This window comes from Myxocyprinus asiaticus, chromosome 49, assembly GCF_019703515.2.
Source record: "Myxocyprinus asiaticus isolate MX2 ecotype Aquarium Trade chromosome 49, UBuf_Myxa_2, whole genome shotgun sequence".
Lineage (NCBI taxonomy): Eukaryota > Metazoa > Chordata > Actinopteri > Cypriniformes > Catostomidae > Myxocyprinus > Myxocyprinus asiaticus.
The window spans coordinates 14251683-14268574 of record NC_059392.1 but is presented as its reverse complement, the minus strand read 5'-3'; the positions used below and the strand labels follow the sequence as shown (position 1 = coordinate 14268574).

Here is a 16892-nt window from a genome sequence, read left to right as displayed (position 1 = left end):
TTTGTGCTTTATTTGTAGAAAAGGAGTGACAAGTCGAAACATTTTTTTGTGGTAATCAACATTATGCCACAAATGCATGTCATCTGAGCTTAACTTGTATTAAACCCAGAATGTTCTTGTTGTAGATTTCTTTGTCCTCTCAGAGGTTCTGCAAAGCCGAATGAGAAGTACAGTATACACCCACATTACCAAGGACAGGAGTACTGTGCTGTAATAAAACAGCAATATGTTTACACATGGGAAATAACTCTTTTTACTTTTAGAATAATCTCTTTAAAATGGTCCTGATGATTCGACCATTATTGATATCTTCAAATTAGCATATTTACACATAATGCACATTGAGCAGTTAACTTTGTTCTCCTTCTGCAATTTTAAAGTCTAACACAGGCGGCGCCAGAATGCATGTTAAAAGTTGTACACGCCATACTGCCACAGCACAGTTCGAAGAGGAAACAGAGAGTCGCAGATATTGACCTCAATACTTAAATAACCTGAAACGATTACATGTTGTACTGATCGCAGATGTACTGATTATCACAAAGTTTACGTGGTGTCAGAAGCTCGGCTGTCGCAAAGTTTTTAGTTTACTTTTCTTTAGCAACGGTAATGTTGCTGCTGCTTGGTTTAAGTAGACTTTTTAGAGTATCACGTTTTAAACTTCGAGGGAATATAATAATGTCAAATGAGGTTTGTAACGCGAGAACGCCGTGTTCACAACAGACCGCAAGTGAGAGCGAATCAGATTCAAACTCTCGTGCTAAAAACACAAATATGATATATGACACGCGCACGTTTTCAGAAAATGATAGTTTAATTCACAAACTCCACCGAGAAGCATGCAAGGTAAGAGCAAATTTAAACACGATTATTTGCACTTGTCTTCGTATGGTGTCACACTTAAAGGGGATCGTGTAGATACACCAGAGCTTTGAGTCAGTGACCGTGGAGAAGACTACCAGGCATTGTTGACATGAAAGATGCCATGTGTGCTTGTAAAAAATAAAAGTATTTTAAAAGACCCCTGAACTCTTCTAAGGACATTTCCCATAGACTTTCCTCTTAGGCAACTAAAAAAAGAGCATACTGCACCCTAGTAAAATGCTTCTTCCCCTGTATCTGGAAGACTGGGTCATTTTTTCAAAGTTTCTTTTTGCTGTCAGGAGCAATGCAATTTGATTTTAGAGAGGAAGTTATGGAAGACCGGTGGACTTGAGGAATGCACAGAGCACTGGATGCACAAACAGTGCCAACTTCACTATGGAGCCAAAGGATGGCATCTGAAATGGCATGCCACTGAAGTGCCTCAGGCCCTTTTGCCGTTGGAGGCTGTCAGAGATGAAGCCAGTGCTCGCCTCTCTCGAAATGATGCTTACAAATTCCTGAAAGGCCTTCCTATTGTGTTTGCCAATGTATTTCCATTAATGCTCAAAACTTGTATTACTTTTTCAATGGGTAAAGTGAATGTAAACTTTTACTGATAATTGTCAATGTAAAGTAAATTTAGAGGTTTTCTTTCATTGTTTACAATTATCCTTTCCGCAGAATCAGGAAAGAACATACATTGACCCGACAACAGGCTACAAGGTGTTCACTGAGTTTGCCCATAGGAAAAGAGGAAGATGTTGTGGGAGTGCCTGCAGACATGTAAGCTTTTTGTTTTTCTGTGGTATATCATTCCAAGAGGGTTGTTGTATATATGTAGTAGTCACTTTAAAGGTGATGCATTGCATCTGTATATCTTTAAAAGAATAGTTCACTCCAAAACCTCCATGTCATTCCAAACTCATATTACTTCCTTTCTTATGCAGAAACAGAACAGAAAAGGAAATAACTTAATAAATGTCTCAATGACTGAATTCAGTACATAGAGACATACTTTAATGCTTAATAAAGCACCCAAAATAGTCTGTGACTTGTGCATCATATTATAAGTCTTTGTAAGGCATATGATCCCTGTGTATGATGAACAGACCATAATTTGAATCATTATTCTCAAATCAGATAATTGTAAATTGAGCACAAATCTAATGTGGCAAGTAAAAAAATGACAGAATTTTCATTTTTGGGTATACTTTTCCTTTAAGCATACCTTACCTAATATTGCATACTGTATGACAGATGATTGATCTTTTATTACATGATGTTGATAAAGGAGACATACAGCATATATAATATATACAAGTGTTGTCGCGATATCAAAATTTCAGAAGTCGGAACCGATACCAGTAAAATTTCGAAACCAATTTCGATACATCAGAAAAGTTAGGTAATATACTATTGAACACACTTTTTTAGCCTTTTTAAATTTAAAATGTCAATTTAAATAATAAATTAAAACAATAGCATTTTTCCTTTAAACATTTCTCAATTAAGTAAGCATTGCTTCAACCCTATGAAATCAGTTTTATTTCTTTCTGAATTCCATGTTTTAAAGTTTTTTTCAATTTCATCATCAAAATTGTGTCTTATTAAATTAATCCAAACTTTAATCAAATGAAAATAGAACAATTAATTTTTAAACATTCCATTGCACTTTTGTATCATATGTAAAGATCCCCACAACATTATCTAAAACACAACAATAGTCTTATTTTTTTCTGCACAACAATCACTTTATAAATGAAGACATTGATGAAAACTTCAGTACAACAATACTCTTGTTTGTATTAGATATAGGTGTAACCAGGGTTGGGCGTAATCCAATTACAAAGTAATTAGTTACTGTAATCTTTTATTTATTTATTTATGTTTTGCTTTTTGTCCAAAAAAAATTGTGTAATGCATTACAGTTACTGACTTTCAATTAATTTAATTACTTTTAAGTACATTATAGGGTTATTTCTAATATATTATTTATGTAGAATACATTAATTATGGCCCTGTAACGAGTCATTGTGAAGGAGAAATGTGAGGTGCTGGGTGTATAACTTGTGACAATGAACAATGAAGAAATATTGACATTATTTAGAATTTTTTGAGCAGAAAAGTGTTTTAGAATGTAACTTAAAAGTAAAATATTAGTAATGTGATTTCTTTTTGAATTAAGTTATTACTAATCTAATTACAATTTTAGAGAGAGAATTAGTAATTTGTAGTGGATTACTATTTTTAAGTAGCTTACCCAACACTGGGTGTAACATAATAATGATAAAATAAATGTTATTAAACACTAATAATATAAATCTGTCACAATTTATTACATTTCACACATTGTCATGGATTGCAGAGAATGACAGAGGCTCAGGACCCAAACGCAGAGTTAAAAATTAAGGAATTTATTCATACAAAACTCCCACAAGGGGGAAAAACAAACAAACTACCCCGTAGGTGAAAAAGGTATCCAGGCTGGGGCAGAGGGTAACGGGGAATATCAGGACTGACCGGACTGGAAACGGGAACAGGGAATAACAAGTACACGACCCAACACACCGACCAACAGACCGACTGGAAACATAAGCACACAAGACGAAATGGCACTGGACAGCACACACGAGGAGACTAAAATAGGAAGGAAATCAAACAGGTTAATGCAGGGCAGGTGTAACAAATGAACTAATAATGGGCAAACAAGGAGGCGGGGTATGACGTAAGACAGAGAGACACGCGGTGATACTGAAACTAAACAAAGGCACGTGCTCTCACAAGACAACAAAACACCTGAATGGCATTAGCGCACAAGACAATAAGGCAGTATACGCTCGTGCCAACCAACAAACCAGACGAGAGTATGCGTAGCAACGCCAAATAAAGCGATGCCACACATTCACACACTAAACAAAACCTGAGCATAAATCGTGATGCAAATGCCACGCAATGCATGCAACAGGCAACAAAAACAAGACGGGACACCTGTGCAAGAGTTTGGCCACACAAAAACCTGAAACCTCAGACCGAAGTGACCAAACATCAGCACAACGTGAAGACATCTTGCAACCCGGGCGCAGCGCAAAGCGAGCGAAACGTGCTTTCGCCACCACTAGAGACAGACATAAATTACCGATGTGAGTGCATGCTGCCAAGATGATAAGCGCAATGCACTCACACCAATACAAGACAAGACACGGAACGTGAGTCCGGATCCTGACACCAAAACCGAAACTGAACCAGACAAAAGGGTCAGAATCCAAACATCATGCTCCGGACATGAAACAAGACAGACCGAAGAGCGCACAGCAGAGAAATACAAATCCGAAGCTGTGCGCTCAAACAAAGACAGACAGAACATGGAGCATGAGTGTCCGGATCCCGACACAGACCGAAACTGAACCAGACAGGTAGTTAGGATCCAGACACCATGCTCCGGACATGAAACAAGACTGAAGAGCGCACGGCGGTAAATAACAACCGGACCCTTGCACTCACACAAAGACAGCACACGAAACACAAGACAGACATGGGATGATGATGTCACGGTCCTGTTATACAAAAACCCAGAGTGACAGGACCATGATATTACACCCCCCCAAAGGGATGCCTCCTGGGTCCCAAAACGGGAGCATCTAACAATAGACAAGACAAACAAAACGAGCACTAACAGAACAGAAAAAAACAACAGAAAGGGAGGGAAACCAGTGAGGGATTTTAAGGAAAGGTGTGGGGTCCGGCAGCCTGGGAGGAGGCCTCAGGGCAGAGGCAGGGTCCGGCGGCCTGTGAGGCAGCCTCAGGGCAGACACTGGACAGGGTTCAGTAGGGAGCAGCTCAGGGGGCGGAGCCGTGGAAGTCTCAGGGGCGGAGCCATTGAAGGCTCAGGTGCTGGCTCGTTGACCGTGGCACATGTGGGCACTGGCTCGTTGACCGTGGCAGGCATGGGCACTGGCTCAGTGACCGTGGCAGGCGTGAGCACTGGCTGCAGCAGGAGAGATGTGGCTGTGGACACTGACAGTGATGGGAATGGCCACCATGGCCATGAATGCTGGCAGCGACTGGGGACCAGCCTCCATGGCTGTGAGTGCCAGCAGAGAGTGGGTAATGACCACTGTGGCCATGAAAACTGGCAGGGAAGGGGGAGCGATCTCCATGGTCCATTTAAGGGCTTTTCTGACTGCCTTGAGAAAGTACTCATCCTCACCCCATTCTGGGACACAGGATCTAATAGGTTCATACAGACCTGCCCAAAAAGATCAATTAGGCAGGTCTGATTTTATCCCAGACCCGAAGACAATGATAAAAATTCTAGGGCATGTTCCCACACGGACTTGTCCTCCTGCCTTTCCCCACGTATCCTCTTGGCGTGCTCTGCACGCTAGCAAGCAGGAGAACCAGTCAAAAAAAATTCTACACTGGGTCCATCTTGACCAGCTCGTAATGTCACGGATTGCAGAGAATGATGGGCTCAGGACCCAAAGGCAGAGTTCAAAATTAAGGAATTTATTCATACAAACAAAAGGGCAAAAATCAAACAAACTTCCACAAGGGGGGAAAACAATCATAAACTACCCCGTAGAGGAAAAAGGTACCCAGGCTGGGGCAGAGGGTAACGGGGAATAACAGGACTGTCCGGACTGGAAACTGGAACAGAGAATAACAAGAATATGAACCAACAGACACACAAGACGAAATGGCACTGGACAGCACACATTAGGAGACTAATATAGGGAAGGAAATCAAACATGTTAATGCAGGGCAGGTGTAACAAATGAACTAATAATGGGCAAACAAGGAGGCAGGGTATGACGTAAGACAGAGAGACATGCGGCGATACAGAAACGAAACAAAGTCACATGCTCTCACAAGACAACAAAACACCCGAATGGCATGAGCGCACATCGCCAAGACAATAAGGTAATATGCGCTCATGCCAACCGACAAACAAGATGAGAGTATGCGTAGCAACACCAAACAAAGCGATGCCACTAAACAAAACCTGAGCATATATCGTGAGGCAAACGGCACGCGATGCAGGCAACAAGCGACAAAAACAGGACACCTGTGTGAGAGTTCGGCCACACACAAACCCGAAACCTCAGACCGAAGTGACCGAACCTCTGCACAACCTGAAGACAGCTTGCAACCCGGGTGTGCAGCTCAAAGCGAGCGCAACGTGCGTCCGTGGTCGCGAGAGACAGACATGTATTTTTGACGTGAGTGCATGCCACCAAGATGATAAGTGCAATGCACTCACGCCAAGATAAGACATGGAACATGTGTCCGGATCCCGACACCAAAACCGAACCAGACAGAAGGGTCAGGATCCAGACACCATGCTCCAGACATGAAACAAGACAGACCGAAGAGCGCACAGCAGAGAAATACAAACCCAAAACTGTGCGCTCAAACAAAGACAGACAGAACATGGAGCATGATTATCCGGATCCCGACACAGACCAAAACTGAACCAGACAGGAAGTCAGGATCCAGACACCATGCTCCGGACATGAAACGACAGACCGAAGAGTGCACGGCAGAGAAATAAATACCAAAAGCCGTGCGCTCAAACAAAGACAGACAGAACATGGAGCATGAGTGTCCGGATCCCGACACAAACCGAACCAGATAGGAAGTCAGGATCCAGACACCATGTTCCAGACATGAAAAAAGACAGACCGAAGAGAGCACGGCGGGAAATAACAACCTAACCCTTGCACTCACACAAAGACAGCACATGAAACACAAGACACATGGGACAATGATGCCATGGTCCTGTCAGACAAAAACCCAGACTGACAGAGTGACAGGACCGTGACACACGTAAGCTTTTATTTTTAAATTGAACTTTTATTTTGACGTGGAGACATCCGGTTCTGTGTTATTGCAGAGAGTTTTACGCTTCTGGATATATGACCCAGTGTGATGATTGACGCGTAAAATGCTGCGATTTAATTATACAAATATGTCTGCAGGTGCTGCGCACGCATGTCACAGTGAATGAATGCTCTGTCATCTACTACAATAAGCACTTTGTGCGATGCTCATCAAATGTGGTGTTTTGAGTGAATGAGTGGCATCACATATTCACTTTGCAGCTCGCAGTACATGCAGACTGTATATTTATTTCATTAATCACATCCATTTGCGGTTTAATAATCACACTAGGACTAATCACAATTGTCATTTTGATTAATTGTCCATTTCAGTGTAAAGGAGTCACAGAGCACAAGCTCAAATGAGCGTGTGAGCATTTGTAAGCAGCCGTCTTTCAGTTAGACAGCATGCGGGGACCGAATTGAGTAAGTGCTCTGTACTAACGGTACTGCAGAAACAGTTAATGTATCATTCCGTCTTTTTTATTTTAGTATCGACAAGGTACCAAAGTACCGGTACTTTGATATCACTACAATATATACATGTTGTAGACAATATATACAATTACAGCTGTCCAAATTAACGTGTTAACGCATGTGATAAATTAATGTGTTAAACTTTAATTATTCCTAATCGCGATTAATGCGTTTACCAATTTTCACATTAGATTCTGATATTTTATTAATCTCCGTGTGAGTGCTGAAAACTGATTGGAATAGGGCGGAATCTTTGCGATGTGTCCAGGGATTATTACACTGTCACTCACAACACAAACACACACACAACAACACTTTTGTGCCAATGGTTAAGTAATGGAGAAAGGACCCTTTTAACTGTATTTTATTTATTTATTTTTTGTACAAAACAAACCCAGATGGGACTTGTGATAAGTCGCATTCACACGTTCCGCTGGAGGGAAGCATCAGCATTTCCCCGATGTTGTGTTCCAGACCATTCAGATGATGTATCATTACGTGGAGTGTTAGCCAGTGCTTAAAGCAAAACAAGATGTTCTCTGCGAGTGCTTTTCATGTGGAGTTCAAAGCGACAAATCTTGAACATATGAACATGGAGGGAAACAGGATATCACATGGCCAGGAAACACATGACTATAAAACAGAAAATCACATGACATGAAACACGACTATAGAACGGGAACTAGACTTCCAAAATAAAAGACATGAACACAAAAACACATTAAACGTGACAACTGTAACCCAGATTTTTGCTTTTGTTTTTTTGTTTTTTGTGGTATTCAACATTATGCCACAAATGCTGTCAACTGAGCTTAACTTGTATTGAACCCAGAATATTCCTTTGAGATTTAATGCCCATTGCAATGAAAACAAAAACTATGGGATTTTGAGAAACATTTAATGTTACTTGAATTGGTGCTGTTTTAATCTTTGTACTATGGAATGATTTGTTTTTAAAATGTTAATAAAAAAATTATTTTCTAAGTAACCAAATTAGCATTTTGACAGGAAAAGCTGTACATATAGTCAAATTTCAGCACTTTCAACATCATGCGATTAATCGTGATTAAACATTTTAATTGACTGACAGCACTGTATACAAATCATCAGTGATACACTTGGTTTTTCAAAAATACACAATAATATAAAAAAAAGTGTCCACATTATACTTTTTCATAATATGTTTTTTAAAACTCTAAACTCTCCTTTTTCCCAACAGTGTCCATATGGGCAAGTTAATGTGGAGGATCCAGCTAAGAAGAAAACCTTCAACTCTTTGTTTTATGTATAGCGGTAAATGTGAAGATCTACTGAACAATTAATTTTGTGTACTCCCATACTGAATTTGGACTTCTTTTAATGCGCATCCACTACACCAGATGTGCAACCCACACTACAGGAAATGGTTAGAATCACATCTATCCTCTGTGATTTGACATACAGGAGTTGGTGTGCCAGAAGTATTCCACAAGCAGGAATTTTTGTGGCAATGAATATTCATATAGTTAATTTTTAACAATAACTTAATAACCTTTAAAGACAAACCTACCATGAGCTCCGAGGTTGTTAATCAATGGTATATGCTTCTGATGAAGCCATCAGTCTGCCTTATTTCAACGTAACTTTTTAGAAACCATATTTAATAGTGGAATTCCTTGCAAAGAACTGCTTTACCCATGATCCTGAAGAAAAATGGTGGACCGATCAGAAAGCTGTGGCCAACAAAGTGTGCCAAACAAGCTCTGCAGCGACCACCCACTTGCAATACAAGTACACAATCTTGTACCTTTTTTAAAATCAAATTTTCAAATACTTTTTTGCTTCAAATCAAAGTTTTTAACACCATGATTCACCTCGGAGCTGGTTGGTTTGGTTCATGGCATGAAATCACTCTGCGCTCTATTTTTTAAGCAATAAGATTCAAGATGCCGTACTATAATGAAAAAAAGCACAATCTCAAACATAATTACTTTTATAAAATGGTTCTACTATTAAAACAATTATTGGCACACTTTTGCATTCATTTTTTTATTTTACTTTTCATTTAATAGTGCATTCATATACAGGTACACAGTAGCTAGATGAACAGGTGTTTTGTATCATAGCTGTTACTTTATCATGTATTTCAGAATGGCTGGAATGCTGTATTCTTAAATCAATATCAAGGACCAAAACTGTCTTAATCAGTTTTCTGCAAAAACAGTCATGCATAATGAGATCACAGTTTGCCTTCTTTATGTCCATTTACATTTTTTTGTAACATGTTACATACAGAATGAATGTGTTTCAAGAATCCATGAGCCCAAGCCATATTTTGAAACTCTGTATACAACATATTTTGTCATTAAGGGTTAAGCATTACATTAAGTATATGATTGAATCATATAGTTAAAAAACATGTGAAATATACCATATTCATTTCAGCTAGTAGACAGTGTGGTACCTCTTTGCAATTATATTCCATATCTAACTGTAGTTGATTCACATCTCCCTGTGACTAACTGAGATTTATACTGACCTCTCATCCACTGAAATTATGATTTCAGCACAAATATTGTGACCACATAATCAGTTATTGATAAGTAGAAATGTAATTGGTTATAATTGTGCTGTATTTTTTCGTGTATCTATATGATAATTTGTCAGTAGATATGAGTAGGATTTTGCCCCAGGCACTGTCTGTCCAACCTGTCACACAGCATCGCAGGGTAGGAACAAGGAAACGGTCTATGTGTATGTGGCAGAACCCTGTCCCAGCTTTGTCGACTGCCGCCTATAGCATGAAATCAGGCAACAGGAGGGTCCCAAGGCAGGTGCACATTTATCAGGAGCAAGGCCCTGTGAACATTGACAAGGAGAATCATGATCTCAACAGTTCCAGGGAGGACAGGCAGGCGAGGGGCTTGTGCCATCGTCAGTCCGAATGAAAGGCAAATTTATTTGGGTAAAACCTAAGATGAGGCAGCAGAGCGTACGGCGACAACATTTCCAGTGGAATGGCAAAGGTGTCACACTCATCAAGTACCTGGGCCTGTCTGCCACGGGTCTGCTTGTTTTGCCTAGGGACTTGTCTGTCACATTAAAGTAGATGCATTGCCATTCAAGACCCTTCCCAATGCCTCTGCCTGACCATGAAATAGGCCAACTTTAATGTCTGCCTTATTCCTCGGCATCATATGACTTTTGAAGAGATTGCATAGTCTTGTCTTTCTCTCTCTTTTCCCCTTTCAGTCCCTCCTTTCTGTGTTTCCCAGTATTTGTTGACTGAGTGCTACAACACTCAGTCCATCACAGCATTGACAGATTTCAAGAAGACTTGCTTTAGCAAACCACTCACAAGCCATCCACTCACTAGTCCTTTTCATGCGCTGGGATCAGTTGTGGAACTCATAACAACTGAACAAGCAAACATACACGTGAGGGTTTGCTGGAGAGACAAGGATGAATCTAAAACCTCAAGGGACTACATCAGAAATGGAGGAAACTGGTTATGCTTGAGTAGTGGCTCCATGAGAAATCGTGTGTTCCTTCATTATCAAACTGTTCATCCGAGTATCTGGTGAGATCTTTTTTAATTCCTCTGTGAGTTAACTGTTTTCGTCCACAGTTTTTTCTGACCAAGCACTGGCCACCACCATAATTATTCTTGTCCCTGCTGGACTGTGTTCTGGTTCCGGTCTCCATAAGAAGAGATGTAAAAACTCCAGATGGAGAACCACATCTATTTTAAGTGTTAAGTTAGAGTGAAAATGAGTTCAGGCTCAACTTGTGCAGTTGTTGGCTGTCACAACAACTCGAAGTTACTGATATCAATGTAACTAACTTTGATCCATCGCTTCATGTAATCTACCCACTCTTAAACTTTGATGGTTGAGGCAATGTCAAAAGACGGTCATTGCGATTCTAAAGTAATGGCACTATGGAGCACTACTATGCTTTTTTTGGGGGGCTATTTTAAAAATGTAATACTCTAAACATCACAATATCCGGCAAGAACATATGCCAGTGCAAGTGAAAACACAAAACAGTTTCTGGTAAGGATCTGGGAACACTTCTGCGTTCAGGAAAAAGTTTGTTAAAACAGAAAGTTCCGACCCTAGATTTTGATTGGTTGAGTCGTGTTCGAAGCCATTAAAAGATGCTGATAAACGCATGTGACTGCACATTCTATATAAATCCAGCAAGGTTGATGCTTCGCTTGGCAACCATATGCAGCCTACAGTTTGTTCATTCCAATTAATAATAATGAATTGAAAAAAAATTTAAGCATTGTTGCCTTATATCACATTGAGTTTAAGGCACAATGCAAAGCCTAAGGGTCCTTTTTTCACCGAAGTGTTCTTGCATCAATCTGCACTATTTTTTGATTGTATGCACTAGATTGACATGTTGAACCTTTGCACTGCATTTTGCTGTTTTTTCGGCATCTTACACAGAAGAACCACATAATTTAGATGCCATGTCAGGTTAAAAAAGGAACAGCGTTATGTCTGACTTTTTTAGTGCAAGAACACGTTAGGTCCAAACTACACTTAAGAACACCCTAAAGGCCAAAGTATACATAGGTTTTTAGTGTGCTGGTACGTGCTGGTTCTATTTGTCATCAGCATACTACGTGCAGACTGTTCATGTGCAGCCTAGTTTCAGCAGATAGTTTGCATCTTTGCGCATTGTCGCTGCATGCACCTGTTGTTGACTGTGCTAAAAGAGGATCACAGAGCAGTCGTTGTATACATGGGCCCGTGGTCAAAAGAGTATACCTTTAAAAAAGGCTGAGCTCTTGATAATATGTGATATGGAATAACATACAGAAAAACTGGGAGTTTTAGGTATAACACAAATCCTAAGGTTCAGTTCATACCATGCTGTTTTTCAATTGTTTTCTGTGTAAACGTACTAGATGGATGTCTCAACCATTGCACCATTTCTTGTTTTTTTTTTTTTTTTTTAGCACCAAATTTTTAGATGCTGTGTCAGCATTACAACAACTTTTAAAAAGTGTCTTGAGATGCCTGTGTTCTGTTCTATTCGGTGCACTGTTTTCTTTTTTTTTAGTGCAAGAACGTGTTCATTCTGAACAGCCCCTAAGAACATCCTAAGGCTAGGAACAACCCTTACCCTGTATGAAATCACTGTAAATTGCTGCCTCAAGTAGTTTATAGCTTTATTATTTGTCTGATTTAGCCATACTGCTTTTCATACCATATTATTTTAGTCCTCCTGTAATCGAATTTACCATTGGTTCATGAGCAGGTCATTCAGGACAGACATAGCGTGTGACACTTGTGTTCTGGCTTCAAGCACACCATGCTCTCTATCTGATAATTCCCTCTGAATTGAATCCCACCCAAGCTGCCTTGGAGCTTCATCTGCATCTGCAGAGCTTTGGAGTCCGTCACATGACCTTCAGCTAGAGCATATGCTACAGCTGAGTCCATGCACTGCCACTTTTCTAGAAGCAGAGGGACAGTCTGCCTGGACCAGCATCCAAATATATCAGTGGTCCAGACAGACTGTCCTTTTCAGCTCCTGGGGACTGGGGGTAAACCACTGCAGCCCTAGCACCACAGACCGCTGTTGCTTCTCGCCATTCAAGCTCCCAGGCCAGGCAGAGGATAGCACGCATTGGCTGCTAGGAATGGATGTAAGCCGAGTGATGGCTGGAGAATCAGTTTCAGCATCTGGGCTGTCCCTCTGAGTGCACATGTGGGTGTGTGGTCGATTATGCTGTTGTTGGCAGTGTTTGTGGTGTGTGTTGAATCAAGCTGCAGCCGAGCAGCCCGTCTGGTCATGCAACAGAGACAATGTCATTCAGCCTTGGGGCTGAAGACTTACCAAAGTAGTCAGATGGACAACCAGCTTCCCTGTGGTTGCACCAGTGCTCCTGATAAAGCTCACCACATCTGACTGACAGTCACAGGGCCAGATTCCTTTGGACAGGGCTGTAAATAACTGCACAAATCAGTAGGGCATCTCCCCAAAACCTCTCCCAGCATTCCAGCCAGACCGTCTTGCCATTTTATGCCATATGTGGCACCATTCAGTCTGGATCAGGTGGTCAACTCGTTTATTCAGAAACTTTAACTTTGGCTATTGTGAAAGGGTGAGGGTTTGTCTCAAGAGCAGCCAATGTGACATTGTGAACTGTTGGATGACGATTTGTGACAGTGTAATTAAAACTCTTTTTTTTATACTGTACCTCTTTACCAACAGAACTGTTGGCAAATGTTAACTCAGATTGGAGTCATTCCTCAGCAAAGTAAGGTTTTTAAAAACTTAAGATGTATCTGAGATACAAAGTATCTTATGTGTAGTGCTCTTTTGAATATTTTATTGCTAAAGGACTTATGCCGCCTTCATGTGGAGTCGGAAGTATCATAATTACGAGTTCCAAGCTCATGAATGACCAAGCGAAGTGGTATTAACCAGTGGGGAAATGCAGAATTCTGGTTGCCGAGTTGTGGCATTGGAAAGCGTGTGTCAACATAAGATGTAAAGCAATCATTTCATGAAATCCGTTTTGGTGCTTTATTTTAATAACATTAATTGATTCTATATGACAGATATTGTAGCCAATCATTTTTAAGATAAAGACACAAGCTGTGTTCCAAATGACACACTATGCACTTACAATCTATACTATGCACTCCGCCATGTAGTGTATGAATTATCAAGGTGTAGTATCATCCCAAATGGAACACACGCTTTTGCACATTAGCCAACCTCAGTTTAACACTTGTATCTTAAAAAACATACATGTTCAAACAGCTTGGGGCGATGGTAAAGCATTCAACTCACATTTTGTAAGGAGCAGTATCCACTGAAGTTTCGCTAGTTGCTACATTCTTCATTAATTACAGCTGTTTTGTCAGACCAGCAGTGCAGCCAGGTAACTCTGCACCTTCCACTGTGTATGGCAAGCTGAGAGCTCTAAGTGCACAAAGTATCCAACATTCCACACTCTGTTTTGACAGTTGAAAAAGTGCATCATCCTACTTCCACTACTTACACTACAAAATGCCGTTAAATAGTGTAATAGTGTGCATTTTGGGATGCACCTACACCCTTTATGTTTGTTTAAATGCAAATTAATTAATAATTAGCTAGATACAATGCATCAATAAATCATATAGTTTGTGTAAAAGCAATGCAGATGTATTCACTTGTGGTAATTCACTGACATAACAGGAAAAAAAGAGCTTTTTGTTCATTGTGTGTTTGTTTTAGTTTGACTTCTTCCGTATTTTGTTTCTGACTTGATTGCGTGACGTGATAACAAATGCCCAATATGGATGTAGGAGCTTCCTAGGTGCACTTAAAGGAAGTATTACTTTAATGTACTTATCTTAGACTTTATCTACCATTTATTGGCATTTGTTGATGTATTAAATGAAAATACCAGTAAACTGTGATCAAGTTGTTGGAAAATTGAGGTTTTTGGCTTTGGTACTGTACAACACGATCTTTGCAGTGTAAAGGTTTCTTATATGGTTAAATAATTGCCAGACAGAAGAGACCAATCAAAATTCAGTACAGGAATAGATGTAGTAAAGACCATTTGTAATTCTGTATGTTGCAATGACCTCATCATTGTCAGTTGCATTTTGAAAGCTAAACATTCTATCAATGTATGTCAGTGTACTATTTTACTATCTTAAAGGAATATTCCCGGGTTCAATCAGAGACTATTTAACAGAGATTGGCCACTTCTAATAAAATGAATGGGAGAAATTGGTACGGTCAACGGATGTAGAACAGAAGTCCTACCTTACTGGTAAAAGAGCCGAACACCTTACAGACATCGCCTGTCAATCACCTCGAGAATGTGCATGCACATTTGCTATACAAGCCAGGAAAATTGCTTTGTGTAATCTGGGGTAAAGAAGTACAATTTATGATTCCAGTGTTGTCAGATTTTACTGCTGATTTGAAATATGTTTTTTTTATCGTAATAAATAAGGCCAACCATTTTGGAGATTTCTGTGTTCCCCCATTCAAGTAGATAGGAGCTGCACTTTCTTCACTAGAAATAGCTTCCCAAAAGCATTCCAAAGATGGCTGCCAGTGAATTCACTTGCTATAAAGACTTTGGTTCAATACAAGTTAAGCTCAGTCAGCAGCATTTGTGGCATAATGTTGATTTTACCACGAAAATCGACTCGTCCCTCCTTTTCTTTAAAAAAAAGAAGAAAAAAAGCAAACATTGAGGTTTTAGTGAGGCACTCACAATGGAAGTGAATGGGGCCGATTTTGGAGGGTTTAAAGTTGTAAATGTGAATCTTATAATTTTATAAAAGCCCTTATTCCTGTTAAAACTTGTGTATTGCTGTAAAGTTGTCTAAATAGTTGTTTTTTAGGGATTACAGTGTTTACAGCATTATGGCAACAAAGTTGTAAAATTGGATATAACTTTATACAGATAAGGTTAGTAAGCTATGTTGTCACATTAAAATCATGCTAACATGCATATTGTTTACATCATGTGGCTATACTAATGAAACAGTTTATGGATTGGCCCCATTCACTTCCACACTTACAAAAATCTAGAGTTCTGACAAACTTGCTGCAGGTTCACCACACCTCTGGAAAACATCTGCGGCAAATGCAAGCTCATTTGCATGTGAAAATAATAAGTGGGAAATTTGCGGGAGGATTGTCAGTACTCAGAGCCTCACTATAACCCAAATTTTTGCTTTTTTTTTTTTTTTTCTCAAGAAAAGGGGATCAAGTTGAAATCAAGTCTTTCCAGCTTAAATTGTATTTAACTCAGAATATTCCTTTAAGTAAAAAGTTTGCAAAAACAAAAGATCGGTATGACACCTAAGTTATCTAAAAAAAAATTTTTATGGTGGTTGTACGTTAATTAACATTACGTGAATTAATTGCAAAAGTCTATTATTTCAGTTAATGGTTAAAAAAATAAACCTAAATAGAATGTTTGAATGTAATGCTGCCTTGCAAGCACTGTAATAAGGCGGACTTTATTTCACTGCACTACTACTTGGAAGACCATTTAATAATGACAAAGAATAATAAAACATTTGATTTAAAAAAAAAAAAAAAAAATTAATTCAGTATAATGGTCCAAGATGGATACAGCTTTAAAAACAAGAAATGGAAAAAAAGGGATGGAAGCAAAAATGTTGGTTAGGCAGCAGTTGGACTGTAGGGACTTGCTATATGCTATGGAGCCATCCTCCATCTGTCAACACAGGGAGCTGTGATTCTTGCATCAGCAGAGCAGGGCTCAGCATCAAGAGAAATGGGGTGAGGAGGGAGGGAGAGTGAGAGAGAGAGAGAGAGAGAGAGAGCGTGTTTAAGAGAGATGAAGAGATTTAACATAAGCTAAATTCTCATCAGGCACGCTAGACTGAACGTGGCTCTTCGAATCAAAGCATGAAACACCGGTGAGCAGCATCTGCTCTGTGGCTTTGTTGCCTCTTAAAAAAGTGTACTATGAAGGCTCTGGAGAAATATTTGTCCATCTAAAGTTTGTAAATATTTGTTTCCTGGTTCAGCAGTCACATATGGTTCATAAATGGACATGGTTCCTTTGTGATTGATTCTGTCTGGGATTGGGATTTCTTCATTTACTCATCCTTATGTTGTTGTATTGCTGATGGTGAACTGCTAGAAGCTAAGATCTGAAGATTTAGGATTTGTTTAAGATTT

General features: G+C 39.7%; 1 protein-coding gene across 2 annotated transcripts; it reads left to right on the top strand.

Annotated features, from left to right (window-relative positions):
- Positions 1-423: 423 nt before the first annotated feature.
- c49h1orf53 (chromosome 49 C1orf53 homolog) lies at positions 424-9627 on the top strand. 2 transcript variants are annotated; one of them, XM_051693857.1, is made up of 3 exons: positions 424-1412; positions 1546-1647; positions 8440-9627. In XM_051693857.1, exons 1-3 carry the CDS (start codon positions 1236-1238, stop codon positions 8509-8511), a joined length of 351 nt encoding a protein of 116 aa, XP_051549817.1. In that variant the 5' UTR covers positions 424-1235; the 3' UTR covers positions 8512-9627. The 2 variants fall into 2 exon arrangements, with proteins under 2 accessions (XP_051549817.1, XP_051549816.1); XM_051693856.1 differs by having other exon boundaries at positions 424-846; positions 8440-9622.
- The last annotated feature ends 7265 nt before the right edge of the window (positions 9628-16892 follow it).